General features: G+C 50.3%; 1 protein-coding gene across 1 annotated transcript in view; it reads left to right on the top strand.

The window, feature by feature from the left end:
• The first annotated feature begins 298 nt into the window (after nucleotides 1–298).
• The window catches only part of COL18A1 (collagen type XVIII alpha 1 chain), a 239,078-nt gene continuing 212,305 nt past the window's right edge, over nucleotides 299–27,071 (top strand). Inside the window, exons 1-2 of the mRNA XM_073306919.2 lie at nucleotides 299–339; nucleotides 425–492. Of these exons, the coding sequence (XP_073163020.2) occupies nucleotides 329–339; nucleotides 425–492 (79 nt within the window). The 5' untranslated portion in view covers nucleotides 299–328. The remainder of the gene's footprint in view (nucleotides 340–424; nucleotides 493–27,071) is intronic.

Below are 27,071 nucleotides of genomic sequence, written 5' to 3'. Positions count from 1 at the left end.
TGGCGGCGGCAGAGCCATGCAGCCGCGCCGAGCCGAGCCGAGCCGAGCCCGGCCAAGAGCCCGCCAGCCGCGTGAGTCCCAGGAGACTGGCCAGGCCCCGAACCGGGAGGGCAGGGCCCGGGGCCCCCTTGGCCGCAGGGCGGAGTGAAGCCCGGCGTGGGGATGGGGGCGGGGGGGGGGCACCCGGGTCCCAGGGGGCGGGACGCGGCGGCGAGGCGGCGCTAGGACCGCGCGGCCGCCGCCCCGCGCTGCCCTAGGCGGCCCCGCGCAGCCCTGCCCGAGCCACACGCCGCGCCGCCCGGCCGGAGCCGCAGCGCCGAGCCCCGCCATGCGCGCCAGGTGAGCGGGGCCGGGCGGGGCGCGGGGCGGCGCGGCGCGGTGCGGGGCGCGGTGCGGGGCTAACCTCTCCCCTCCCCTCTTGCAGGTGTCCCCCGCGGCGGCTCCTGCTCGGGCTCTGCGTCCTGCTGGCGGCGGCGGCGGCCCCGGAGCCAGGTAGGGGCGGGCGGCCGGGGCCGGGGGGGGACCAAGCCGGGGGGCGTCCGCGATTTGCTGCTTCGGCTGAGGTCCGTGTTTCAGGCGCGGGGTCCCCGTCCGCCGCCCCCGCGTAACTTTAGAGCGGGAGCGGGGCGGGCTTTGGGGCCACCCGGGGGCTCTTCTTTGCGCGCTCCCAAGCGCGTCTTTCCCGCCGGCAACGGCGGGTCCGGCCCAAGATCCCCCCCCTTGTCTCTCTCGTGGCCAGGTAGGAACATCCGTGGCCTTGCCCAGCACGGCTTCGCGCGGCTTCCCCACTGCCAGGTGTGTCTCGCCACTGCAAACCAGCCTGCCCCGCGGCGTGATGGGCACGGTCCTCCCGGTATTCGCACCGCCGGTGCCCGGCCGCGGCCGCTGCCTCGGCCAGGCTGGAGGCAGAGCGCTGGGTGGCTCCAAGGCTCGTCTCTCACCCGCGGACGTTGGTCTGAGGACGGAGAGTGTCTCCCCGTTTTAGCCATTGGCACTCCGCTCCATTGATGGCGCCTGTTAATAGGTGTTAATGATTGTCAGAGGTGGGACGTGGGACAGAGAGAGTGGGCCGGGACGCGTCTGGTTTGTAGCTGTAGAAGGCGGCTCTGGGAATGCGCTTTCCCCGGTCGTGTAGTTTTCAGCTTTTCCCAGGATGAGAATGGGACCTGATTAGGGGCCGTGGCACCTTCAGTATTTTGTCCTGTTGAGTCGTCCTAATCCTCAGGGCTTTTGGAGGTCTTTGCTGAGTCTGTTAAATGGATATTTCAGACTGTATGTCCTGAGAGTACTATTTTACACATGTGGTGAGTGTCAGGTTTGTGATCCCTTTTTATAGCTTTGCCTATTCTCAAGTGGAATATTGTGGAATTAAGTATTGTACATCTGCACAACTGAGTGCATCCCATGAAGTGAGCTGTAGCTCACGGAAGCTCATGCTCAAATAAATGGGTTAGTCTCTAAGGTGCCACAAGAACTCCTTTACTTTTTGTGAATACAGACTAACACGGCTGCTACTCTGAAACCTATTTAGTCATGGGCTCTGCATACTTAAACTCCTGTACATTTAGTATGAAGTATTGTTTGGCTTTATAAGGTTGAAAAGTACTTGTGCACCATACCTAAGTGGGAGTGATTTGTTCTAGCAACAGAAGTGCAGGTTATATTAAGTGAAGCACAGACTTGTATGGGTGAGCAGGAAGGAGGGTGGGGGTGGGGGGCTTTTTAACACTGATGGTAGATAAGAGGAACAATCCTAAAGCTACTTAAAAGGCTGCCATGTCAGTTTGCTTACTCTGAAGTTAACATGTTAGGGCAAAGGGACGGAGGTTTACAGAGGTCAGGCTGAGATTTGCTTGCTTTCTCCTAGTAATAAGACAAAGAAAAGGCATAGCATGCATTTTGGGATGGCAGATTTTCTTTATGCAAGTTGTCCAAGTTTAGGGTATCATTTGAAGGGAAAGTACAGCGCAAGCAGCTTCATGTAAGAGCTTTGAAAAGAAAATACTCTCCATTCACCACGATACACGGTGACTCTCTTCCAAATGAATACCCGATAGAGGAAATCCCATACAGTAGAGGGTAAAATGCATTAGAAAATGGACCCGATGATGGAATAATGTGCATGCGCAATGTTCCCAAAGCAAAGTATAACTGAAAGAAGACTCAGCACCACAAAACTAAACCTCTCTGAATAAAAAAAAAGGGTAATACTGTAATATAACAAGTAATAAAGTAAAGGTTTGTCTCTGCCCTCTGAAATGAACAATCCCTAATAGTCTCTTGTTACAATGCTAGATTACAAAAGTAAAACTGCGTATTGCTCCTACTTGTGTGCATCAAGATACTCCCTACCACATGCAGAGAAAAGAAGACTCGGGCAGGGTATACTGCGTGACTGACAAACCTTCATTACAAAGACGAGGTGGATGAGGTAAATGTATCGCACTCCTGCTTGAGGAAAGATTGTAGAGAAGGACTGCCACGAAATGTCACGCACAGAGCTCTTAGCGGCAGATGAGGCTGGCGCAGGCTTAAGGTTTGCTTTTTTTTTTTAAAAAAAGATAAGTATTGGTAAACAATTTACATTTTAAGGTGAGTGCACTCAGTATGCATCTGAGGGCAGAGCATTCCCCGGGCTTGCAATGGGAGTAGCCATGTGATGTTGTTTAAGACTAGTTGATTCGGTTTTTAACCTGTTGATATGAAGAGACCAGAACCAACCCTTAGCTGTATACTGGGTCCCCACTGTCAGGGCTCTGTTTGTGTCTAGGAGCCTTAAAGAAAACAAGCCTGGGGAAAAGGATGATATGCCAGAGACTCGGAGCCCGAGCCAGGTGCAGGCTGGGCTCCACTGGAGAGACGGGAAGCACCTTCCCCCCTCCGTTTCTAGGCCTTTCCTTTCCCTCCGGGCTTGCAGACGGTGTCTCATTCATCAGGCCGGCAAACAGCTTATATCCTCCAGGTAGAGGGAAAAATTCAGCACATGCTCTGCTCTGCAGCCTTTCTCTTGCCTTGCGGGGACCTGGCTAGTTCTCCTGCTCACTGAGTGAATGAGCAGCGGCAGCCTGAATGATCTTCCCTCCCACCCCCCTTTTGCTCCTTCCAGCTCTTCTAGGCAGTCTCCATCCCACCGCCACTAAAGCTGCATTGTGCAGACCTTGTATGCAGGCACGGAAAGCTGCAGTTTGCAAAGGGGAAGTTTTGCCCTGCTTGGGACCCTTATGAACTCCCCAGTTTTAGTCCTGGCTTTCCTTGCTGGCATGTCAGGCCTGCGCAGTTACAGCCATAGTAGCAGCTGGAAGCAGGTCACGTTTCCAGCGCAGGCAAGGTCTTAGTGCAGGGGTGGCCAACCTGGGGCTCCGGAGCCACGTGCGGCTCTTCGGAAGTTACTATGCGGCTCCTTGTCCAGGCACCGACTCCGGGGCTGCAGCTACGGGCACCAGCTTTCCAACGTGCCGGGGCGTGCTCGCTGCTCAAGCCCTGGCTCTGCCTCCAAGCCCCCTGCATGCCATGAAACAGCTGATTGGGAGGCCCTGGGAGCAGGGGGGATGGAGCTGATGGGGGCTGCTGACGTATTACTGGGGCTCTTCGCAATGTACATTTGGTAAATTCTGGCTCCTTCTCAGGCTCAGGCTGGCCACCCCGTCTTAGCGCTTTGGCCTCTGCAGTGAAGTTCTTTCCAAGCAGAGCAGAGAGAACTTCCTTCCAACTGGGTGCCAGCTCAACCACCTGCTTCAGCCCTTCAGTACTGCTCTCTCCCCAGTCAGTCCTTCAGGCCGGAGCCGTTCTGACGGGTGCTATGGGACGGAGCCTTCCATGTAATCCCTTCCAGGGTGGGGTTCGCATGCCTTTAAAGGGTCACTAGCAACTTTAACCGAGCGTAGCTCCTGGTGCTTCTTGTGCATTTACACAAAGAGCCACAGCAGTGTGAATTCACTGTTTCATTTGCACTGGGTGTCTCTAAATTCTCACAGCAAAATGACTGACCAAGGATTCTACAATTGGTTAATAACATAGTAAAAGCATCCTGATTGGTTAATAATTAAATCACACAGTGTTTCTACTATCATGTACTTTAAAGAGCCACTGGAGGTTCCCAAGCCGCACTCTGAGCATCACTGGTTTAGGGCAAACCGTGACACTGGCTGGACCCAAAGGGCTGAGGGACACAGTGTCACTGAGCAAGGGAATAGTTTTCTCTGGTCTCTCTCCCGACAGTAACAATAATCTTAGCTGATGCTTTTAACAACTGAAGGAAAAACACTTGGAGACCAAAGCATTAGCATTTTTTTAAGTTGGCTGCATCCCCTTTAGTCTGTCAAAGCAGCTGAGCATCTTTTTCCATAAACTCTCCAGTTCATCCGGCATGGTCTTGTTCTGGCGAACCCAAATTCTGCAGCATGCTGCAAGCTATAGTGGGGCTGTGTGCGGGCGCAGGGCTCGGCCTGTGTGGAGCTCCTTGCAGGAGCAGGGCCTCAGTTTTGTAGATCACTTTTCCTCAGGAATGTGAGTATAGAAGCAGAACCCACTCTAGAGAGAGAAAACGATGAAGCAGGAAGCACAGAATGTTTGGGGCTTCTTCGCACTGCCATAATATGAACGCTTAATAGTAGTAACAGATTAAATACCAATGGGTGGGTTACTTTAAAGAGCTTTTTTTAAAATTTGGTTTCTGTTAACATCCTTCATCAAAAGCCCCTACAACAAGAAAACTGCTTTTACTTTAAGCTGCTGTCTTGCTCAGCCTGTTGGAAGAAATGTTGGGTGGAGGAGCATGAGCTGGAGTCTGTGTGCGTACAAATCCTAAGGTGTCTGCTAGCAGTCCCCACATTAGAGCAGGGGTGGTTAAAGTGGAATGAGAGCGCAGGGAAGCAACGCAATTTACTGGAACAAGAATAATAGCTGACTTGAGCACCCCCAACATAAACGGGTTGGGAACCCAGAGCAGGAGCTGGAATGTTGCATTGACAAATTATTTATGGCCTTAGGAAACAACTTCCTCTGGGAATAGCTCAGCACGCTGAAGCAGGGACCCATCCCAGGACTTAGATCCACAGGTCAACGGATTTGGGCCTTGGTCCAGCGTGACACACAGGAGTAGGGATACTGCGCAAGGCCACAATCCTCTAAGGACATCAGCGCCCTTGGGCCCCTGACTCCCAGTCTTCTGCCTTCCCCGCAGCGTTTTCCTCCCCTGACTGCATATTAGCAGCCAGGCTTCCTGGCCAGAATAGGAAATGGTTCACAGAAGGAAGGCGCACATGTAGAGCAGAGAGCATTGCCTCTTGGCAGACAGCTTTCATAGATGTCAATGCCGGATGGGGCCATCTAGTTTGACTTCCTGCATAGCACAGGCCAGAGGGGCTTGCCCAGTGAACTCCGTGTCACGCCCATAAGATCTGTTTGAGCTACAGCATTCTTTTTGAAAGATATCCAGTCTTGGCTTAAAGACTTCAAGTGATAGAGCTTCCACCATGTTTCTAGGTAAAGCCTTTCATTGGTCAGTTGCCCTCATTGTTAACAAATGTACCTAGGTTGTATCCATATTTGTCTAACGTCAGCTTCAAGCTATTGGATCTTATCTTACCTTTTCGTGCTAGATTAAAGAAGAGTCCGGCGCTACCAGAATGCTCTTCCCCATGTTGGTACTTAGACAGTGACCAAGTCAGTTGGTAACCTTGCTTTGGATGAATTTAGTAGATTAAGATTCTTACGTTTCTCTTATTACTGTGACCCAGGAACCCCTCAGTGCCTCCTGGCAAGGGGATGAGTATCCTGATTCTGCTTCATCAAAGAGTGTCACGGGAGGTCTTAAATAAAAGCCAGGGCCACACTGGTCACTAATACCATAGTGAAATGTACATACAGATAAGAATGGCCATATTGGGTTTAGATCAATGGTCCTTCTAGCTCAGTATTCTGGCTTCTGACAGGGACTGAGCAGAACAGGGAATCATCCAGTGATCCATCCCCTGTTGCCCATTCCCAGCTTCTGGCAGTCAGAGGCTAGGGACACCCAAACCATGGAGTTGCATCCCTGACCATCTTGGCCAATAGCCATTGATGGACCTATCCTCCATGAACTTATCTAATTCTTTTTTGAACTCAGTTATTCTTTTTGCCTTCACAACATCCCCTGGCAAGTAGTTCCACAGGTTCACTGTGTGTTCTGTGAAGAAGTACTGCCTTTTGTTAGTTTTTCAACCTACTGCTTATTCATTTCATTGGGTGACCCTTGGTTTTTGTGTTACGTGAACAAATAAATAACACTTCCGTATTCACTTTCTCCATGCCAGTCATGATTTTATAGATCTCTGTCATATTGCCCCCCTTAGTCATCTCTTTTCCAAGCTGAAAAGTTCCTGTCTTTTTAATCTCTCCTCATACAGAAGCTGTTCCATTCCCCCAGTCATTTTTGTTGCACTTCTCTGTACCTTTTCCAGTTCTAATACATCTTTCTTGAGCTGAGGCGACCAGATTTGTACGCAGTATTCAAGGTGTGGGTGTACCAGGGATTCATACAGCAGCATTATGATATTTTCTGTCGTCTTATCTTTCCCTTTCCTAATGATTCCTAACATTTTGTTAGTGGTTTTGCCTGTTAACGGATACGTAACTCCGTACACAGATTCTATCTATCCCAGACTGGAAATATGTTTTAAAGTCTGTATCAAGGCAGAGTTGAAAAACAGGTTTTCTGTCAGCCTGTCTCTTGGGCACGTAAATTAAGCATTGTGGATTAACACAATTGAATCGTTTACAGACAAAGTCAATGGGGGATGTGAAATCAATGGGAAGGCAGCACACTGGAGAATCAGCCTGGGGTGGGGGTATCTGGCCTCTGGGTACAGGCAATGTACTTTGGGGGGTATAAGGAGAAAGCAAGGAGACACCCTTTATCCTGTACCTAGGAAGTAAATTGCCAGCACGTTTACATTCATGAAAATGAGACCTCTGCCTTCCTTGGTGGAAGACATGGCAAAGACTTTGCTGAGACCAGACTTTTTTTAGACCATGGGTTAATCTGTTAAGTTTAGTCTCTAGAGAGCATGTTCTGTTGTTACCCTGCCAGGCAATGTAAGGACTGGCCTAGTCCCGAGGAGAGGGCTTGGGTGGCTAACGGGCTCTAGGTGTCAGGAAGCTGGTACCTGGAGAAGCACAAGCCAGGCTCCCTTTCCCTTGGGAGGAGTGGGGAACGAGGTGACTCTCAGACCTGGGCATCCATTGCAGCTACCTCTGCGATGTCACAGAATCAAACACCTGGAAGCTATAGCCTTCACCGCGATACAGGCATTTCATGTAGTCTCACAGGGCATAACTGACTCCAGGATGGAAGTAATGAGGATAAAAGGACAGCCACGTTGAGGATGTGGGGGCTAGAGCCCTATACATGGAGTGGAGATGGCGTCTAAGGGCTTGTCTCCATGGCCCCACACGGCGTGCTGTGGGGGTGTGAATTGCAGATTGCACTAGCGTGCTGCACTGTAAGTCCCCTGTGTGGGAGCCACAGGCGTGAACTAAACGGTACCTAGTTCACATTAACTCATTTGGTCAAAGGGGACTTCATTAATGAGCACTGGGTACCTTTTAGTTCACACCCCCCGGCAGCCACATGGCAGAGTTACAGAGCAGCATGCCAGTGTGCGCTCGTAGCTCTAACTGCAGGGCAGTGTAGGCGTAGCCTGTGGCAGTAATACATACAGACCCCATGCAACACAAACTGTACAACTGTTTGAACAAGTTAAAAATTACTAAACCGATTATCAGCTTTCCTCGGCTTAGCAGGTAGACTAAGGAATAGAGACTGGCTCCCATCCAAACACCCGCTGGACACTGGCCAGGCTCAGGTCTGTGTGACTCAGGCCTGTCTTCTGTAGAAACTTACCAAAAACATATTCTGCCATGTTCCTGCTCCTTTCCTTGGCGGGGGGTGTGTGTGTCATATGTATAATAAATACACATGCACATACGTACACACGCCTTCTCTTCACAGCAACCCCTGCGTCAGATTCTGGACGCGTTTCCAGTCTCATTTGGAAAGGTACTGAGTCTAATGTAACCTTTGGCAGGTAAGCAGAGAAACTAGGGATGAGCTGGCTACAAGTTGTCCAAATGCTGTCAGGCACCCACCTAAAATATATGCTAGACCATATATATGATATTACCCATACTTCATGGATGCTTTCAGCCTTCACAGTGGCCACTGAAATGAAAAGCCAGTTATAGATCTCCAGAGACAGACAGTTATTCTCGTACGCGGGCCAGGATGAACTATTTTAGGTCCTGGAGCAGATACAAAATAGCATTGTGACATCTGGGGCCAGGGACTGTTTTAATCCTGGGTATCTCAGAAACGGTCAGGGCTATATCTGACTCTGGCATTGGCAAGCTGAGAACTCCACTTTTTCATATGGCTTTGAGCATTTGGCATTAGCCATGGGGATTTGTGAGATATAGGGTAGTTGGTGGTTCGTTTAATCAACAGATGATGAATCCGTGGAACTCACTGAGGCAAATAGCTTGGTACACAAAAAGAAAGGGATTAGATGTTTATATGAGTACAGAGAGCCTTCTGAATTGGACTTACAAGGACAAAAATACAAGAGCTATCCATTTTTCTCTTTCAGGGCATAAGTTGAACAGGAAACTTTACTTCATAGTATGATATCCCATAACTATGTATAGTACAGGGTTTTTAGCCTCCCTCTGATGGTGCCATTAGTCCTTGGGATGAACAGGGTGCTGGTCTGGGTGAATCACTGTCTGTTCCAAGCGGCCGTTCCCATGCTGATGCATGTGCGTGTGGGAGAGAATTGCTTGCTGTGCGAGGAGCGATGGCCCCACTTCTTTCTAAACATCTGCAAACCGCTGGCTGTTTAGGTATTACAGGCCCTAAGCTGCCTTCTCTGCCCCCATTTCCTTTACACCACAAAGGATTTGAAGGAGAATGATTCTGCCAGTGATGGCATTCAGTTCAGCATCTCAGGACTGATGATCTGGAGGATGGCGTGGATTACACCCTCAGCAAGTTTGCAGATGACACTAAACTGGGAGGAGAGGTAAATACGCTGGAGGGTAGGGATAGGATACAGAGGGCCCTAGACAACTTAGAGGATTAGACCAAAAGAAATCTGATGAGGTTCAACAAGGACAAGTGCAGAGTCCTGCACTTAGGACGGAAGAATCCCATGCACCGCTACAGACTAGGGACTGAATGGCTCGGCAGCAGTTCTGCAGAAAAGGACCTAGGGGTTACAGTGGATGAGAAGCTGGATATGAGTCAACAGTGTGCCCTTGTTGCCAAGAAGGCCAACGGCATTTTGGGCTGTATAAGTAGGAGCATTGCCAGCAGATTGAGGGATGTGATTATACCCCTCTATTCGGCACTGGTGAGGCCTCATCTGGAGTACTGTGTCCAGTTTTGGGCTCCACACTACAAGAAGGATGTGGAAAAACTGGAAAGAGTCCTGGGGAGGGCAATAAAAATAATTAGGGGGTTGGAGCACATGACTTATGAGGAGAGGCTGAGGGAACTGGGATTGTTTAGTCTGCCGAAGAGAAGAATGAGGGGGGATTTGATAGCTGCTTTCAACTACCTGAAAGGGGGTTCCAAAGAAGATGGATCTAGACTGTTCTCAGTGGTGGGAGGTGACAAAACGAGGAGTAATGGTCTCAAGTTGCAGTAGGGGTGGTTTAGGTTGCATATTAGGAAAAACTTTTTCACTAGGAGGGTGGTGAAGCACTGGAATGTGTTACCTAGGGAGGTGGTGGAATCTCCTTTCTTTGAGGTTTTTAAGGTCAGGCTTGACAAAGCCCTGGCTGGGATGATTTCGTTGGGGATTGGTCCTGCTTTGAGCAGGGGGTTGGACTAGATGATCTCCTGATGTTCTATGATTCTATGACGACAAGGTTTGCTCTGCTTTGCATTTCTTTTCTATGGTCCTTCAAGGATTTTTTATTCTGTAGGCTATCCTAGTGTGCAAGTGAGCTGAAAAGTTATCTGTCTCTTGTGAATGCCACTTAACTGTCTAGATTTTTGATGTGCTCTAATAGATTAATTAATGTGTCTAATTAATGTGTCTTTAGACACGTATGCACATTGTAATTGAGTTCAGTTTGTTGGCAAATGCACATTAGATCAGTTGTTCCTAAAGACTGGTTGTAACAGATGTCCATAAAAGATTTCTGTTTATCCCATACACTAACTTAGTTTGCATTTTGGACATGATGGTCGTGGTTTTTCTTGTTACGAAATGAGATAAATTCAGTGATCCCTAAGGGGTCCTGAGACATTTCAGTAAATACAGTTCAGCACATAGGCATATTTCCCAGGAGGCTCTTTATTTGAGTGGTTTTGCAGGAAATGAAGTCTATTTATTACCAGCCATAGTGTGGTTTGGTAATGGAGTTAAGGTTAGTTCAATAGAAAGAATAGGAGTGGTCTGAGGCATACTTCCATCTTGATGTTTGTGCATAATGATGCATAATTGGCACTAGTGGAAGTTACAAAACATGCACGAAGAATATACCCTAAAGTGCAGACATACATTATTTCAGTATCTGAACACTCTCACGTCATGTGTGCATGCAGCATATTTAACGGGCGCCTTGGAAATGCGTTTTTCTAAGCAGAGGTGATTGTTTTTTATCCCGGTAGCTCTGCATCTCTTCTCCTTGTCTTACGTATTTTTCTGCTTCTGACTACGTAAATATGAATCGGAATATAAGAACGTAAGAATAGCCAGACTGGGTCAGACCAAAGGTCCATCTAGCCCAATATCTATCTTCGGACAGTGGCCAATGCCAGGTGTCCCACAGGGAATGAACAGAACAGGTAATCATCAAGTGATCCATCCCGTCGCCCATTCCCAGCTTCTGGCAAACAGAGGCTAGGGACACCTGGCTAATGGCCATTGATGGACCTATCCTCCATGAATTTATCTAGTTCTTTTTTGAACCCTGTTATAGTCTTGGCCTTCACAGCATCCTTTGGCAAGGAGTTCCACAGGTTGACTGTGCGTTGTGTGAAGAAATACTTCTTCCTTGTGTTTGTTTTAAACCTGTTGCCCATTAATTTCGTTGGGTGACCCCTAGTTCTGGTGTTATGAGAAGGAGTAAATAACACTTCCTTATTTGCTTTCTGCACACCAGTCATGATTTTATGGACCTCAATCACATCCCCTCCTTAGTCATCTCTTTTCCAAGCTCCAGTCTGGTACTAATAAATTATCAGCCTGATAAGTAAAATGGCAAATGAATGGCAGAAGAATACATGAGTTGGGTAGATCTGAAATCTTTCAGTTGAGGAGTACAGTCAGCTTCGGTGTACCCTGAGCACAGAGCTGGTCTGGTTAAGTGCTTGTCTGCAGATGGAAAGGAAAACTATGGTTGTCTAACTGACATCTCCTCCTCTACCCTGTCCCTTTGTTGGGCTTGCGCTATAATTCTGTGCATTGGTATTTTGTGCATCTGAGATCTCTGCTAGTGGCAAGGGGCAGCTCGCATTCCGGTGGACTTCCCCCTCTCTCGATTAAATGTGTCCATCATTGGGTTCTTCCAGTCAAGGGTATAAAGAATGGTGCTTTATTTTTGATCTGTGGCCTGTTTGATTTTTTTAGCATTTTTGAAAACCCAAAAGCTCTGAGGCAGGGGAAGCCTCTGAGTTGTTTCAGAAGGATTTCTGTAGCATTTTTTTACCGTTGTAGGGTGTCAGCATTTAGGGTTGATTTATAAGTAAGGGCAGTGCAGAGTATGATGGTTCAGAATTGAAATGTAGGGACTTAGAAGACAGTGTTCAGAATCAAATAGCTGGTGTAGTAAAGAGGTTTATGATGTTTGGCATCATAGCTTCACTATTACCCTGCAAGAATGTAACATGCTGGGGTACAGGGGAACTGGCCTTTCATTACCACTGAAGGAGGAGGCATTGTGTGTTCAGTGATGCTAGGGAAACGTGCTTCTACACAGTGCTGCATGGTCTCTTTAGAGAGACAAGGTGGGTGAGGTAATATCTTTTAGTGGTGAGAGAGACAAGCTTTTGAGCTACACAGAACTCTTCTTCAGGTCTGGGAAAGGTACCGAGTGTGTCACAGCTAAACAGAAGGTGGAACAGATTCAACAAAAGGAGTTGACACACATTGCAATGGATCATTCAAGGTGAAGTGCCCAGTTAACCATTCTGCAGTCATAGGACAAAAAGGGGGTTAGTGGTTTACAGATTGTTGTAATAACATAACATAAATCCAGGGTCTCTGTTCAGTCCATGATTTTTAATGTCTAGCGGAATTATGAATTTAAGCTCCCAGGCTCGTCTTTTGAAAGCATTGTGCTGGTTTCCTTTTGAGGACGAGGACTGACAGGTCGGATATGGAGCGATATCACTTTGTGAAAAGTGTTCACCCACAGGTGACAGGGTCTTTTTATCTCTTATCATCTGTCTGCGTGTGCTCCTTAGAGAGCATCGCAGTTGTCTGGTTTCACTCACAAGTTGTTACTGGGCATTTAGCGCACTGGATGAAGTGTGCCGCGTGTTGTGATAGGCATGCGTAGGACCCATGGATCTTGAAAGGTGTGGGGGGGGGCAGGGGGGTGTTTGCAGGTTTTGCAGCTGCTGTTCTGTCAGGTTCTGAGTTGGTGTGTCCTGGTCTGTGGGGAGCTTGCTTCTATAGATGAGCTTGGTGATGCTGCAGGGTTGTTAGGCCGGATCAGGGGCTTGGGTCTTTTTAACATTCTTCTGGAGCTGACAGGACTTAAGTTTGTAAAGCCTTATCTGAACAATCCGAACAGCAAAGCGCCTGGAACTCTGTTATCTAGCTACCTTGGGAGTGAAGGACTGAGCCATCCCAGCCTAGATGCAAGAAGCTGGCGGCAGGAGATGGAATACCTCAAAGCTGACCCTTGGAATCCTCCTGAGCTGCTCCCTCTCTGTCTGAAATGTCCACTGCTGCAGTGTGTACCTTCCCTCTGAGATGCTCTTCTCCACTGTCTGCAGATAAGGCTTCCTCCCCTAAAGCCTCCCGTCCTTCTGTGCAGTACACCCTGAGAGTCTCTTTCCTCTGTGCAAGGAGGTAGCGCTAGGGTCCCGCGGGGTGTTTGTTCTCCCCATTGCTGGAGTTTAAGAATAGCTGAGTCCTGCCTGTCTGTATGGCCCAGGTTAAAACAGAAAGATTTTCTCCCATGCCAGAGAGGTGGAGCTTGGCAACATAACTTGTGTGCTTTGATGCTGGCCAAGCAAAAATAGTTGCTATTGGATACTCAAATGGGAAAATGGGGACAGTCTGTCCCTGACCCTGTATTCCTCAATAGTGCTGTGATAACTGCACTCCTGAAACGTGCAAGTTCGGACCCGATGTGTAAAGGGGCAGAGTAGATTTGTGATGCTGACAGTCTGGGGAGAAAAGCCCAGCCACTTGATTTACCTTGAAAATAAAAACACTGCTCATTTGCATAAGGTGACACTTCAGTGTGTTCCACGGCACCTTCCAACTGAGGATGCTGCCTGGCTTCCCAGGCACTGCTGAATTTGGTCTCTCAGGCTCCCTGCAAGGCAGGTAAGTGTCATGCATATCACACATGGGGAGCATCTGTGGTACAAATGGGGACTGGTAGTACACAGAGGCTGTTTGTTCAGTTCCTACCGTGTGCCTGTCAGGTATCTCTAGGCATAGTCACAACAGAAAAGTACACACTACCACCCAATATTAAGCTTTGCCTTGCCCCTGAGAGGCAGCAAATATTCATATTTCTAGGCGGAGAAACAGCCATGGAGGATTTAAGTGGTTCACCCAGGTCCTACAGCATGTGTTTGGCGGTCATGAATACAGCCAATGTCTCCTGACTTTGTCCTGTATCTTACTCCTGCCTCCTTATTCCTCCAGAGTCTTGTCTGGTAGAAGCTGCATAAATCCAAACAGGCCTTGTGAACTTGTTAGCCTGTATACAGCCCTTAGGAGCACGAGTAATAATGAACTGTTGGGTCAACACCTGTGAAAGTAGAAAAGCAGCTGGGAGACCATCTTTGGTGTCTCAAACCCTCCCTCCCCACACCTTGATAAAAGGTTTGCAAAGGGGGTATGCAGAAAGTATTGGAGCCATTGAGAGCAGCGCTTTGCCCAAGCATGTCCTTGCTACATGAAGAGCTATTAATTGTTGCAAGGGAAATCCTTCCTCATTTCCCATGAGCATCTTTGTATGGTGAGTGCTAGCATTATTATTGATTTGTCAGAGCACCCAGGAACCTCTGTCATGGACTGGGACCCCACCATGCTGGGTGCCGCACAATCCCTGCTCAAAGACTTTACAGCCTAAGGCCATGTCTACACTGCACAATTCAGTCGACTTACGTTAGGTCGACATATGGCCACTGCAGTAATTACTGTGGGTTTTCATGTCCACGCTACCCTCCTTCACCAGGCGCGCTTTCACTGGCGTAAGAGAGGCAGTGTGGGAGGCTGAGAGCCTGGGCTGGTCTCTGCAGAGCTCCCAGCTGGAACACTCCCCCTCGCCCCCAAATTCAAAACGGGGACCCTGTCAGCGGCTGTTAGCCACCCTGACAACCAACAGGCAATGCAAGTGCCGTCACTGCGTCGCCCGAACGACGTTGCGCGAAGCCTTATGCCTCTCGTCGAGGTGGATTTCCTAGGTCGGCACAGCAGGTGAGTTACGGCGGCGGGAGGAACTCCGTAGCGTGTGCGCGTACGTAGTTAGGTCAGTGCAAGCTGCCTTACCTTGACTCGACTTCGTAGTGTGGACCAGGCCTAAGCCGCTTTCCAGCGCCTGCGTGCTGCCTGGGTCGGGGGGAGAGAGCCTGGCGGGTGCCCACTTGTGCTGCTGGTTCTCTGGCTGCTCTGGGCCATGAGATCCATTCCTAATGGAGGAGGGTTTGCCTCACCTAGCTCATGTGTCTGCTGTTCCGGGGGCTTTTTCCAGGGACTGGCAGATAGAGCCTGCAGGGCCTCATCTTCTGAAGCGGCCTATTTCCGGGTATCTTCAGTTTCTGCTCTTTGGGGCAGAAGCCCTAATAGCCTGCAAGCCCTCACCCTGTGGGAAACAGTAAATCCCTTGGGTTGTGTGCACAGAGGGTCAGCAGTTTGCCTAAAAGATGATCGTTCTCCTCCCCCTCAGGTGGCTAGAGAGTGGTGGGCCTGCCTGTGAAAGCAGGGACTGGCTTCTCCATTGTCTCCATCTTTGTATGCAGTTTGTTTTTATCTCACCCTAACACCTTTAGGGGTCTCAGACCAGTGGAGTTGCCTGGAAGACTGCTGGGAGAAAAGGGCTGGGAATTCCCTGCCCAGGTTAGGGGGGCGCGCGCGTGTGTGTGAGATCCTTGTGGAAGGGTAGGTCACTTGGGCTCTTTAAGAGAGTTTGCCAGTCGCCTGGGGAGAAGAACCAGAGAGGTTTTGCAAGACTTCACTGCTGTGTGTTCCTTTCTTTGGACGCTGGGAGAATGAAGAAGCACTGTAGCAGAGCTAGCCAGCCAGGCACCGCACCTGGGTTGGGTGGAAGATGGGTCCTTGTCCCACACACCTGAGCCTTGCAGTACTGCAGCTCTTCCAGAGCAAGAGCTCTTGTGAGCACAGGCCAGGGGCCAGATGCTCAGTGGGTGTAAATCAGCGAGCTCAACTGACTTGGATGGAGTTAGGACAGTGGAGGATGTAGCCCCAGTACTACCAGGGCTTGAAATATATACCTGAGACCTGTTAGCTCAAGGACTAAGGCTTCTGCATCCGGTAAACGCTCCCCCCCAACCCTCTGCTGCCAGGGCATGCCCTCTCCGCATGGCCTGCGGATGGGCAGAGGGTGTGCAGAGGGGTTCCTGTCTGTTCCAGGCAGGTCTGCCCATGAACCGAACATGAGGAATAACGTGCTCTTTGTTTCACAGACTGGCAATTACAGTGTTCCTCTTTTCAGACAGCAATGCCCGGGCATTGAAACTGGAGCGTGTGCACGCGGGCTGCTCTGCTCTTCTCCCGCCTCAGCTTTTGAGCCCTTCCCAAGGCCATGCCTGCCTCGGCTGCTGCTCCGAGCGGTCTCCAAGCTGCGGCATGCTGCCCTTTACCTGCTTCTTGCTGTGTTCACTGCGGGGCTTTGTGGAGTTTGCACTGTGCTGCAGTCGGGAGAGTTTGGAGGAGCAGCAGCAGCACCTGAGACACCAGAGTGGGCTGCCTGCAGACTCAGGGAGGCGGTACTGCATTGGGTGGCACTGCTTGGAGGGTTTTCAGCCAGGGCTGGAAAGGTCTGATGGCCCTGGAAAAGCTTTTGGCTTCACGTGGGCAAGAGGACTTCTCAAGCCCTGGTTCCGCCTCATTCTCAACTTTCAGCGTTCGGTGACACGATTAGATGTCTACTAGGGATGGAGTGGAGGCCATCAAGCACACGTACTTGACACCTGGAGCTGACCTTGGATGTCAGGTAGTGAAGCTTGCGTCCGGCAGGATGCTGCTGCCAGTTGATTTCAGTCTTTGGCAAGCAGGACTGTAGCAAATCAGGCAGGAAAGGGGAAAACACCACAATCCTTGCCCTGCCTGCAGTGACACCAGCCCCATCAGCAGTCCTGGGAAAGAGTCCCGCTAGTCACCGCACGGGGCAGTGTGCATGAGGCTTTAACAACCGCCAGTATCCTCATCTCCTTGCTGCATTTCCGAGGACAGTCTTCTTTTCTCTGCTGCCCATCTGAAGGCTTCCCCTGGGATTGGTGACACCACTAAACGGAGCGTGTCGGCGACTGAGAGCAACCGGCAGCGGGAAGCCTATGGCCTCATGCTCAGTTGGGTAAGGGCAGTGCTCAGTGCTGTCCATGGCTCTGGGGGAGGCACTAGGCGGTGCTTCCCCCGAGTGGAAAGCTCTCTGGGAACAGGAGCCCTCTGCTGAGTGTTTAGGAACCAGGTGCTGTCTGCTCTGGCTGAGCAGGTGCATAGAGCGGGCTGGGGACCCATTCCTTTCTGGCTTGGAAAGGCAGCCACTATCGGGCTTTTAGATCTTAATAGCATGACCCAGGGTTCCCCACTCGCTGTTCGCTGCAGGAGGCTCTGCTGTGCCCAAGGAGGCAGAAGCAGCATGGGTCGCCCTCGCTGCCCACCACTCCTCCTGCCACCTCCCAGAGGAAGGGGGCTGCTCCGGGCAGCCATGGAGAGGTGAGTCTTTCACGGAGCAGGCTGTACAGTCTGGGTATTTCTAAGGTGAAAAACAAGCAGGAGAAACCTTCATTAGGCCTTCAGTACACCCCAGAAAGAAACACATGTCCCAGTTCTTTTAAAATCCTTTGTAGGTCCCCTTTTCATTGGACTGGCAAAAGTTTTCCCAGAGTCACTGATGCTAAGGCCAGAGGGAACTGCTATAGTCATCGAGTCTGACCTCCTGCACAGCACAAGCCAGAGAACATCACCCAGTGACTCCTGCATCAAGCCCAAAACCTTCTGGCTGAGCTAGAGTGGATCTTTTTGAAAGACAACCAGCCTTGATTTAGACACTCTAGCTGATGAGCTCCCAGTGATGGAGAACCCACTCTGTCCCTCAGAGACATTGGGGTGGCATTTGTTAAAAAATCCTCCCTGTTAAAAAAAATTTGCAACTTATTTCTAGTTTCCCTAGCTTCGGCTTCCCGTCAGCAGTCGTGTTCTGTCCAGCGCCGGCCTGGTTACAGAGCCCTCTGCTATTGGAAATGTCCCTGTGTAGGTGCAGGTTTACAGACCATGAGCCAAGTCCCTTTGTATCCTCTTTGCTAAGCTAAGTGAGTGAGCTGCTTCAGTCTCTCCATAGAAGGCAGCGTTTTCAGACCTTGTCTTGGTCTTTTTGTCTCTTCCCTGCAATACGCTGTTATGGTGGGTGATGGGGAGGGTGACGAGATAGCAGCTGTGAAAAAATGGGACAGGGGGTCGGGGGTAATAGGTGCCTGTATAAGAAAAAGTCCCCCAAAATGGGACTGCCCTTTTAAAAACGGGACATCTGGTCACTCTAGTGATGGGCTGTCTCTGGACGTGGGCTAACTGAGTCCAGGAAGGAAATGGCCCTTTTCTTCCTCTTTTATCCAGCTCTCTTCTTTCCAAGCTCCAGCCTCACTCCTGAGATACCCCTGAGCCCCAGGGAATTGCTGTAGGTAGGTATCTGGGCATTGCCCTTCTTCCTGAGGGTTGGCAACATGGTTCAGTGTGGGACACGTAGATCTGGAGTATTTTTTTTTTTTTTCCCCCCAGAGCTGTTCCTTGAAGTGGTGACTAAATGAAAATCCTCTCAGCCTTTGCTTTCCGCTGCCAGGAGCGAGGGATTCTTAGGTCGTGGGGCTGATTCGAGCAGGGTGCTTATCCTGGGGGCAGGATGAAGAATGCAGACTTGTAAAACCTGCTCTGCTCTGTGTGCGCAGCTGCCTGCACATAACCCTCCCAGGGGTCCTAGGTCACTTTCTCTTTGCAGTTGTTGCCGTGTCAGAGGGTGCTTTGGCGTGGCAGTCTGGTTGTCTGACCTCCAGGCTGGTGGTAGACAACCTGGTCGGGAGCCTGGTGGGCGGCCCAGGGTGCATGGCCAGTCCATCGTGTGCACCTGTGGGGTGGAAGCTCTGTGTCTGAGCTGTGGCGTGTGGGGCAGGTGTCAAAGGAGAGAGCGGACTGAGGTGGGAAATTGGAGTGGGGGGACTGTTGCCCTCCCTGGCTTTGGGGGGATTGCTAATTGCCCAGACTGGCAGTGGAGCTGGCGAGGGCAGACGGCAGCATTCACGCTGGAGATTGTATCCATAGCTCTTGGTGTGGTGGCGTGGAAAGCAGTGGAGGGTGTGAAAGGTGTAGAGCTCTGGGGCAAAGAATTCCCTCCGTCCTGCCTGGAAAGGAGAGGAAGCCTGGCTGAGGGGACATGGTGGAGTTATATATAGCACTGTTTGAGAGCATGGAGCGAAGCTGAAGGCAAACAGGGCCTCTAGGGTGCTCTCTTTATATGGAGGTAATTAATGTATAGCGGTGATTCCCCTGGGTCATAAGGTGTGGGAGCCATTTAGGCCTCCTGGCTCTGCCCTGGAATGTTACTGTGTGGTTATCTGGGCAATTTAACCAGCGGAGATTCTTAAACCATTTCATTTAATCCTTTTTTCCCCTCCCTGCTGTTCTCTTGTGTGCATGGTAACTTTTTTTTTCCAGACTAACCTGTTCTTCAGTTTTCAGAGTAACAGCCGTGTTAGTCTGTATTCCCAAAAAGAAAAGGAGGACTTGTGGCACCTTAGAGACTCACCAATTTATTTGAGCATGAGCTTTCGTGAGCTACAGCTCACGAAAGCTCATGCTCAAATAAATTGGTGAGTCTCTAAGGTGCCACAAGTCCTCCTTTTCTTTTTGCTGTTCTTCAGTGATTTCCCAGAGTAAGCTCTAAATACTTAACAGTTCCAGAGTGTGCTATGTTTCTTTTAACAGTTTGACAGTTTACCAAGAAGAGAATTAAAGCTGGGGTTTCAGAAGAGAGTTCAAAATGATAAAGGAGACTTCTAAGATTAAATATCAGACACATAGTAGCAGCTGGGGCTATAGGATTAATAAAGCATTTTAGTGATCTTCAAACCCATCTGACAATGTATCAGAGGTGAATATTTCCAAGAATATAGTATGTGTCTATAAGTTTGTGTCTATAACACAGTGCATTATTAGGAGAGAAACTCCCCAGGACAAACGGAGAACTTGTGGGGAAATAGGCTCCATTCATGCAGTTTCTTGTTCAGTCCCTTTTAGGATTTATAGGGGAACTTCACAAAATTGCCTTTATGAATCACAGTTCTATCCATCCACACAGGTATTTATTTTATACTCATCGTTGTGATGTCTGAGTGCCTTTCAAACGGTCCCTGGCAAAAGTAGAATCTTGGGTTTGGAGTGAACTGAAGCAGAGAGCACTGAGGTTCTGCAGCTTTAGAGACAGAGTTAGTGAATTTTACAATGACACAACATGCAACCTGTGGACCTTGCTGCCACAAGCTATTGAGACCAAGAGTTCCAGATGGGCTAGCAAAGAGTTAGACATTTGTTTGGTAAATAAGAATATGGACATATGCACTAGCCAGTATATAAATCCCTTACAATTTAGTCATGCTCACTAGTTGGGTAGAAGCAGTAGTATTTTACACAATGCATAATTAACCCGCAGTACTCATTGCAAAGATGTCAGTGAGACCAAGAGCTTAACAGGATTAAAAAAAGGACTGGATATTTATATGGACAATGAGACCTTCCAGTGTTACAGTAATGAGGATTAAAAACATGAGGGAGAGCAAAGTGAGCTAGAATGATGTAGACTGAGGATGAGAGACCTCCTTGATCTAGTAGATTAAAGAATGAAACAGCGAAGAGGGGACAGGCAGTGAGTTTTACTGGTGTGGGCTGTATTTGATATACTTTATTTGATATATTTGATGCTTTATTTGATACTTTTTGTGATATCCAACCAGCTCTAAGTTCGGTAGTTAAGTACTGTTCAGCAAATAGATTACATGGATATTGGCAGAATTCATCAAATGCATTCTGTGAATGTTCATTCTGTTGTTCAGCCAATCCTAGCAGCAAGTGGAAAGCATTCATTAAATGGAAAGCTGGTGGACCGTGTGTTGCAATTGGATACCTGAATGCTACTGTGCAATTCCTTTAAATTGTTGGGGGCAGGGTGGCCTTTGGAGTTGGGAGGGGAGCTTGGGGTGCAAATGTGTTTTACTCTGGCTTAATGGTTGGGCTAGTAGGGGCCAGGTTAGCTTTCTGTCTGTGTGATTGGTCCTTGGATTGATCCTGATGTGTTCCAGGAGCTCATCAAACTCCGAGGACTGCCTCAGAAAGTGAGGAGGTTTGACCCGGAACGTCTCAGGCCTGTCCAGCTCTAAGCCAGAGGGGCGTTTTTGTGGGAACCACTGTGGAAAAATCAGCCCCTTCCGACAGCATGTGCAGAGTTATCTAATGTTCTGTTTAATGTGTAGGGCTTTTTCTGATTCCCAGCTGATGCTTGGAGAGGTCTTCTGGGGCTTCCTGAAAACAATGGCAGCTCATGAACTGGGGCCTGCTCCCCTCCTGTCTCTCTGTACGCCTGCCTGCCGGCCGCCATGTCAGTGTCGGCACTGCTGGTAGGCTTTCCCTTGCACGGTCTGGGGAAGAACGAGCACACGAGGATGATGTCAGCCTGCTAGAGTGTGAGACAGGATGTATTACTTGCCATCAACCAAACCGGGACACTGGCAAAATGCTGCCAAGGGCACAAAGGTAGCACACGGAAAAGAGAATGTAGACCTCCCTAATCTCGCCCAGTTACAGGGGGTCTTGTGAGTGAACTGGAGGAGTAGCAAACACCGGTTTTGGATGGAAATGTGTGTGGTGCTTCCCGGGGTATCCAGGTTGACTCCACCAGCCTCTGGCAGCACAAGCCCGGGCCTCTCGGCCTCGCTCTCTCTGCTGGTTAACGCTAGTCACTTGCCAACCCTGGAGCCCTCTGAGCATCTCGCTGGAGTGCCCAGCCCCTGGACCACTGAACGCTCACAGCACGCTCGAGGTGGCCACTCGGAAAGGAACAGGGCTCACCAGCTTGCAAGGGTCTACTCTGGATCACCACCCCGCTGATCACACCACACTTCGATATATTTATAGTAAAAAGAAGAATAAGCTTGTCATCAGAGAATAGAGATTCAAAAGACAGTAAGAAAGAATATTGGAAACTGGTGGCTGCATATAAGATAAAACCATAACATGCTTTCTAGAGCCTAAACTTAACTCTCACGACATTCTCCTGTCTCCTTCCGGATAGTTACCCCGGTCCTTTTTTTCCCAGTGTTTTCAGCCAGGATGGCTAAGATCCCCCTTTCCTAAGATCAAGCCCACTGGCACTCTGTCTTCACAGATGAAGGATGCAAGGGTGTCTCTCTGCACCCCAAGGTGTATCAGACCAGACCTTTGATCTTCACCTAGAACAGGGGTGTGCAAACTTTTTGGCTTGAGGGTCACATCTGGGTATGGAAATTGTACGGCGGGCCATGAATGCTCACGAAATTGGGGTTGGGGTGTGGGCTGCTGGATGGGGCCAGAAATGAGTTAAGGGTGAGTGAGGGGGTTCCAGCTGGGGGTGCGGGCTCTGGGGTGGGACTGAGGATGAGGGCTTTGGGGTGCAGGAGTGGGCTCTGGGCTGGGGCTGAGGGGTTTGGAGTGCAGGAGGGGGTTCTGGGCTGGTGCAGGGGGATGGGATGTGTGTGTGGGGGTGTGAGGGCTCTGGCTCAGGGTGCAGACTCTGGGGTGGGGCTGGGGATGAGGGGTTTGGAGTGTAGGAGGGTGCTCCAGGTTGGGACCGAAGGGTTTGGAGGGCGGGAGGGGGATCAGGGCTGGGGCACGGGGTTGGTGCTCCGGGGAGTGGCTCAGGGGTGGGCTCTGGGTGGCGCTTACCTCAAGGAGCTCCCAGAAGCAGCGGCTTGTCCCCCTTCTGGCTCCTACATGGAGGCATAGCCAGGTGGCTCTCCTGCATGCTGCCCCCTCCGCAGGCGCTGCCCCTGCAGTTCCCATTGGCCATGGTTCCTGGCGAATGGCAGCTGTGGGGGTGGCACCTGGGGCAGAGGTAGTGTGCGGAGCAGAGCCCCCTGGCTGCCCCTATACATAGGAGCTGGAGGAGGGACATGCCACTGCTTTTGGGAGCCGTGTGAAGTGGCCCCCAACCCTGCTCCCCAGCTGGAGCCCCAGAGCTGCTTCCCAGTGGGAATTCAAGAGCTGGATTAAAATGGCTGGTGGGCCAGTTGTGGTCTGCGGGCCATAGTTTGCCCACCTCTGACCTAGAAACAGGGTCTTTTCCTCCCCCTGCCTTGCTGCTTTCCCCTTCCTGTTAATTTCCTTCTGAAGTCTCTGCTACTGCCTCATCAGCATTTGTCTCCGTATGCTCACAGACTTCGTTGTGAGACATGCAGTGGGCCACGAGGGAGAGAAGTGTTCCCCACCTCCTCTCCGGAGAAGTTTGTCTCAAGACACGTTACCTCTGAGTAACCTGCCTTAAACAAGGCCTAGAGAACATAATTTTTAGCATCTATACATAACTTCTCACATTTTCTGTTCATACCTTTCACAGTGACTAGGACGCAGGCTTTCATTAGAGACTGTGCGAGCATTCTTCTGGTGAATCCAGGAGAAACGTGTACCCCTGTATCCTCTGCCAGTTGGCACTGACAGACGTCACAACACGTGGGGTGTCTTTGTTTTGTTTTTGGTCAGCTTTGTTCATTTATCTCCAAAAGCTTCCTCTTACTGAACCATCCGACCAGTGATTTGTCCAGGTGGTGGGTGTTCTCCTGAGCAGAGTCCAGGCATCTGGACAGGGGTAAGATCATTTGTGCAGTGGTCTAGTATGCATGAGAGGGCTTGTGTCTAAAGACCAGTAAGGACTACTTTAAATAAGTTTTGGTTGTAAGTTATTACTTTACCATGGTAGAGCATCTAGCACAATGAGACCTCTTGTTGCTTCTCTAATGCATTGAATTATTCAATTTTCTATGTCAGCTCAGAGGCCCTTTAGTTTTTTTGCAGATACAACAGAAAACTCAGAGCAAATTTAAACTCTGTAATTAAAAGGTCCAGTTTTTTCCACACTGCACCTGCACTAAGACTGTAACCAAGATGAACTGGGCATTGTTGATTAATGGCTAAACTGCATCTTTTCGATAACCTTAAATACGCATACATAGCATTGTGACTTGCTCTGTTTGTGTTGTGAATGTCGGACTAAGATCTGTTCACTTTATATGAAGACTTCTAACTTTCCCAGCCGAAGAAATGACGTGTGAAAGTATTTCCCTGCCATTATCGTATTAGGGAAATGCTAAAATCTCCTAAATCAGCAGGAAAGCCAAACATGCAAGTCTTTCCTCATGGCTTGTTCCAGGACAGCTGATATGGCTGATAAAGTGCAGCCTGAGTGCTGTTGGCTTAGCTGCTTCATAGTTGTTCTGACTGACGATGGACTTCAGTTATGAACCAATTCGTTAGGTGAAAACCATCGTTAAGGCATGCTAAACACCCTGCCGTCTCTGAAGGTTGTTTGTGCTTACTTCTGTATGGGACATGTGTACTTTGCTGGCAAAATGGTGGTGTTCAAGCTTAGCGTTTGCAGGCATCATTGTAGGTTTGAGCTAACTCTTCTCCAAATTCCTCTCTCTGCTAAAGGGAAACATGCCTTTGCTTGTGAACCCAGCTTCCCCACAATGTGAAGGGGACATCCCAGGGACTTCAGGTGTCTGTCCCCATATGTGGGTGATGGGCTTTTTAGCCTAGACAGAGCATTAACCCTTGGGATGCTGGTCATGCCTCAAGCCAGCAGGACTGCGTGGAGCTCAGGGAGATGAGGTATCTCTCAGGGATGCTATACCATGGGAGTCTGCCCACCCACACTCACCCAGGAATTCTCCCCCCCCCGCTCCCAGCCAGGCAGACAGGTTTGCTTTGCCTCCTGCTGGGTCCTGCCCTTCCCTCCCCCTGAGAAGCAGTCCAGGGCAGGTGCTCGGAGATCTAGGGGTGAGGGCAGTGCCAGTTTGGAGCACAGGGAGAGGCCCTTGGGGACCTGTGGTTGGGGGGACCCTTTCTCCATGCTGGTGGGGATGGAAGAGTGAATAAAGTGGACATGGCGGCAGGGCTGAAGCAGATTGTGGGCAGATGACGGGAGCACTTCTTTGGGCCCATCCCTTGCCTGGGGATTTGGGGTACCGTGCAGTGTCCAGGATGCGATTAGAGCTTCACCTGAGTAAGGATTGCAGGATCAGGGCCATGTTTTGAGAGTTAAGTGCGTGTGAAGAGCGAAGTGGAAGTTGCATGCTGGTAGGGGTTCAGATTTGGGCCAGCCATACCTGTATTGTCCCTCTTACACAGGGCTCCCTTCAAAATGAGTTCACCACAAAACCCAAGACCAGCAGGAATGTTTGTCTGATTAACAAAACCAAATCCCCCGCCCCCCCCCGCCTGTTTGCAAAATAGCCATTGTATCGGTGTCTTAATGCATCGGGGCCTGAGTGGAAACCCTAAACAGAAGCGAAACGGGCCAAGCTCTTGTCAGTGGCTGGACTGGGTGACCGCTAGACAACAAATCCGATACTTAGGCTTCGTCCTAAGGAGAAGTGAGGGGCCCAGGTATGGCACGGTACGTGATCCATGGTATTTACTTTAATGTGTGCTCTGTCTAATAAAATACAAGCCCCGCATTCCACTCCAAGGTCCGTTTGCAGAACAGTCTGTGTCTGATGCCTGCGTGAGGTTTCTGCATCTCGAATCCCTCGCGCCTGGAATTTTCATTGTCCAGGAGCCCTCCTGTGCCTGACACCGTGTCAGGAATGTGGATTCTCCCTACTATTGCATTGCCTCTGTCTTCAGCGGGCAGAGAGTGATCAGACTTGCTTCAGTTATGCTTATGTCAAATAAATGTATAAATCAGAGGGGGAATTCCAGGTCCTGTGTCTGACTCTGTTTCCATTTTGGTGATGCACGGCGGAGGGAGGGGTTGGCCATGGTCGTTCCTGTTGGGGTGAAGCCTGGCCCCAGAGGCAGGGATTCCATGTGTATGGTGTACACTGGCCCTCCTGGGTCCTCGCAATAGTGCAGCGTTTTGCTGTGGCGGGGAAAGAGCCTTGCCAGCTTGTTCCGCTCAGGCGAAGACGGAGGGAGCTGGGAGTGTGGCAGGATGGGGGGACCTAGCCTCTGGCACAGGAGTGCGCTGACTGTCGTGGACAGCGTGTGAGGTGTGCAAATGGGCTCCCTGGAGACTTCCCCGGCTGTCTCCTGCTGAAAGGAGGGTTTTCCGGATGTGGGGGCTGGAGGTGGGTGGAGTGACAAAGGAGGGTAGTGTTCGCAGGGCTGCGCAAGGGGTTGAGAGAATCACACCTTCATTAATGGCTTGTTAAAGTCCGTCCGGGCCTCTTGTTTGGAAATATTGGGTTGCTGGATGTCAAGCAACCAATTAGGAAGTTTTGCCAAGCGGCATCTGTGCGTGCACAGGGGCTGCTTACAGCCCGTCTCCTTTCAGCTAAGCGTGCCGGCTGGGGAAGGAAGGAAGCGCTCCGTGCATTCTGCGGGCGGGGCAGAGTCTCACTGATGGATTGCTGGTGGGAGCTGGTCTAGTACTGCTCCTGCTGGTGGCTTCCTTGACCCTGTCTGAATCTTCGGACCGTGGAGCCTTCCCCGCTCCCTGGGAGGGGGCTTCGGAGTACTCGGCTGTTTAGCATCTTTGTGCTGCCACAGTGGAGCAGGATTTAAGGCTCCGTCTTAACTGTGAATTTTTGTGCTCGTCCGATGGAATGTGGATCCTGCATGTCCACGAGCCCTGCTCCCATTCATTGGCTCAGCTCTGTAAAAATGGCACCTTCTTACCCCGTGGACCTGCCCCCATATGCATTCAGGGTTGGCCCTGCTGGTTCTCGTGACAAGAGGAATACTGTGGTCCCAGCTCTGCGCTGGGGGGAAGAGCCGGTTTCTGAGCCATCTCCTGCATCATCAGCAGAAGAAAGGTGCCATGGCAGGGCCAAACTCTGCTCACTTTGGCACCTGTGCATGCTCTCCAGCAGTGGGGCAAGGCAGGTGTGGGAAGTAGGCTTCGCCCTGTGGACTCTAACTCACAGAGGTGACTAGTTCACTGAAGGCCACAGCTTGTCCTTGAGACCTGAATTTGTGGAACTGGTGGGTGGGAAAAGAATTCTGTACATGTTAACTGAGCAAGAGGGGCCTGGAATCACTGAAGTGCTATAAGCCTAATAAAACCTGAAGACCGAGGCCATTGTTAAATAAACGCGCTCTTTGCCCTTTCTGGGGAAGGGTTCAGCCAGGGGAGGGAGAGGTTCTAGCTGGAAAGCAGCCATCAACTGGGCACATCTACTTCACGACACTGACTTCGCTTCTACACTACCCGTGCTGCTCGCGTCTGTTCTGCTCCACAGCCATGCTGGCTGAAAGGGTTTTGAAACCACGTCTGGAAGCTGGAGTCGGGGAGACTGGCTGTGAAGTGCCCTGGGCTGTATGTGCCGCTGTGACTGTGTTCTTTCTGTACGTGTTCAACGGGCTGGAGGAAGCTTGTCTGTCTGTCTGTCTGGTCTCCTGTCCCAGCTCCTCCCCCCT

The sequence above is a fragment of the Lepidochelys kempii genome, chromosome 11 (assembly GCF_965140285.1).
Source record: "Lepidochelys kempii isolate rLepKem1 chromosome 11, rLepKem1.hap1, whole genome shotgun sequence".
NCBI lineage: Eukaryota > Metazoa > Chordata > Testudines > Cheloniidae > Lepidochelys > Lepidochelys kempii.
Note: the sequence above shows the minus strand (reverse complement) of the source record. Positions and strands in the feature narration are given on the sequence as shown.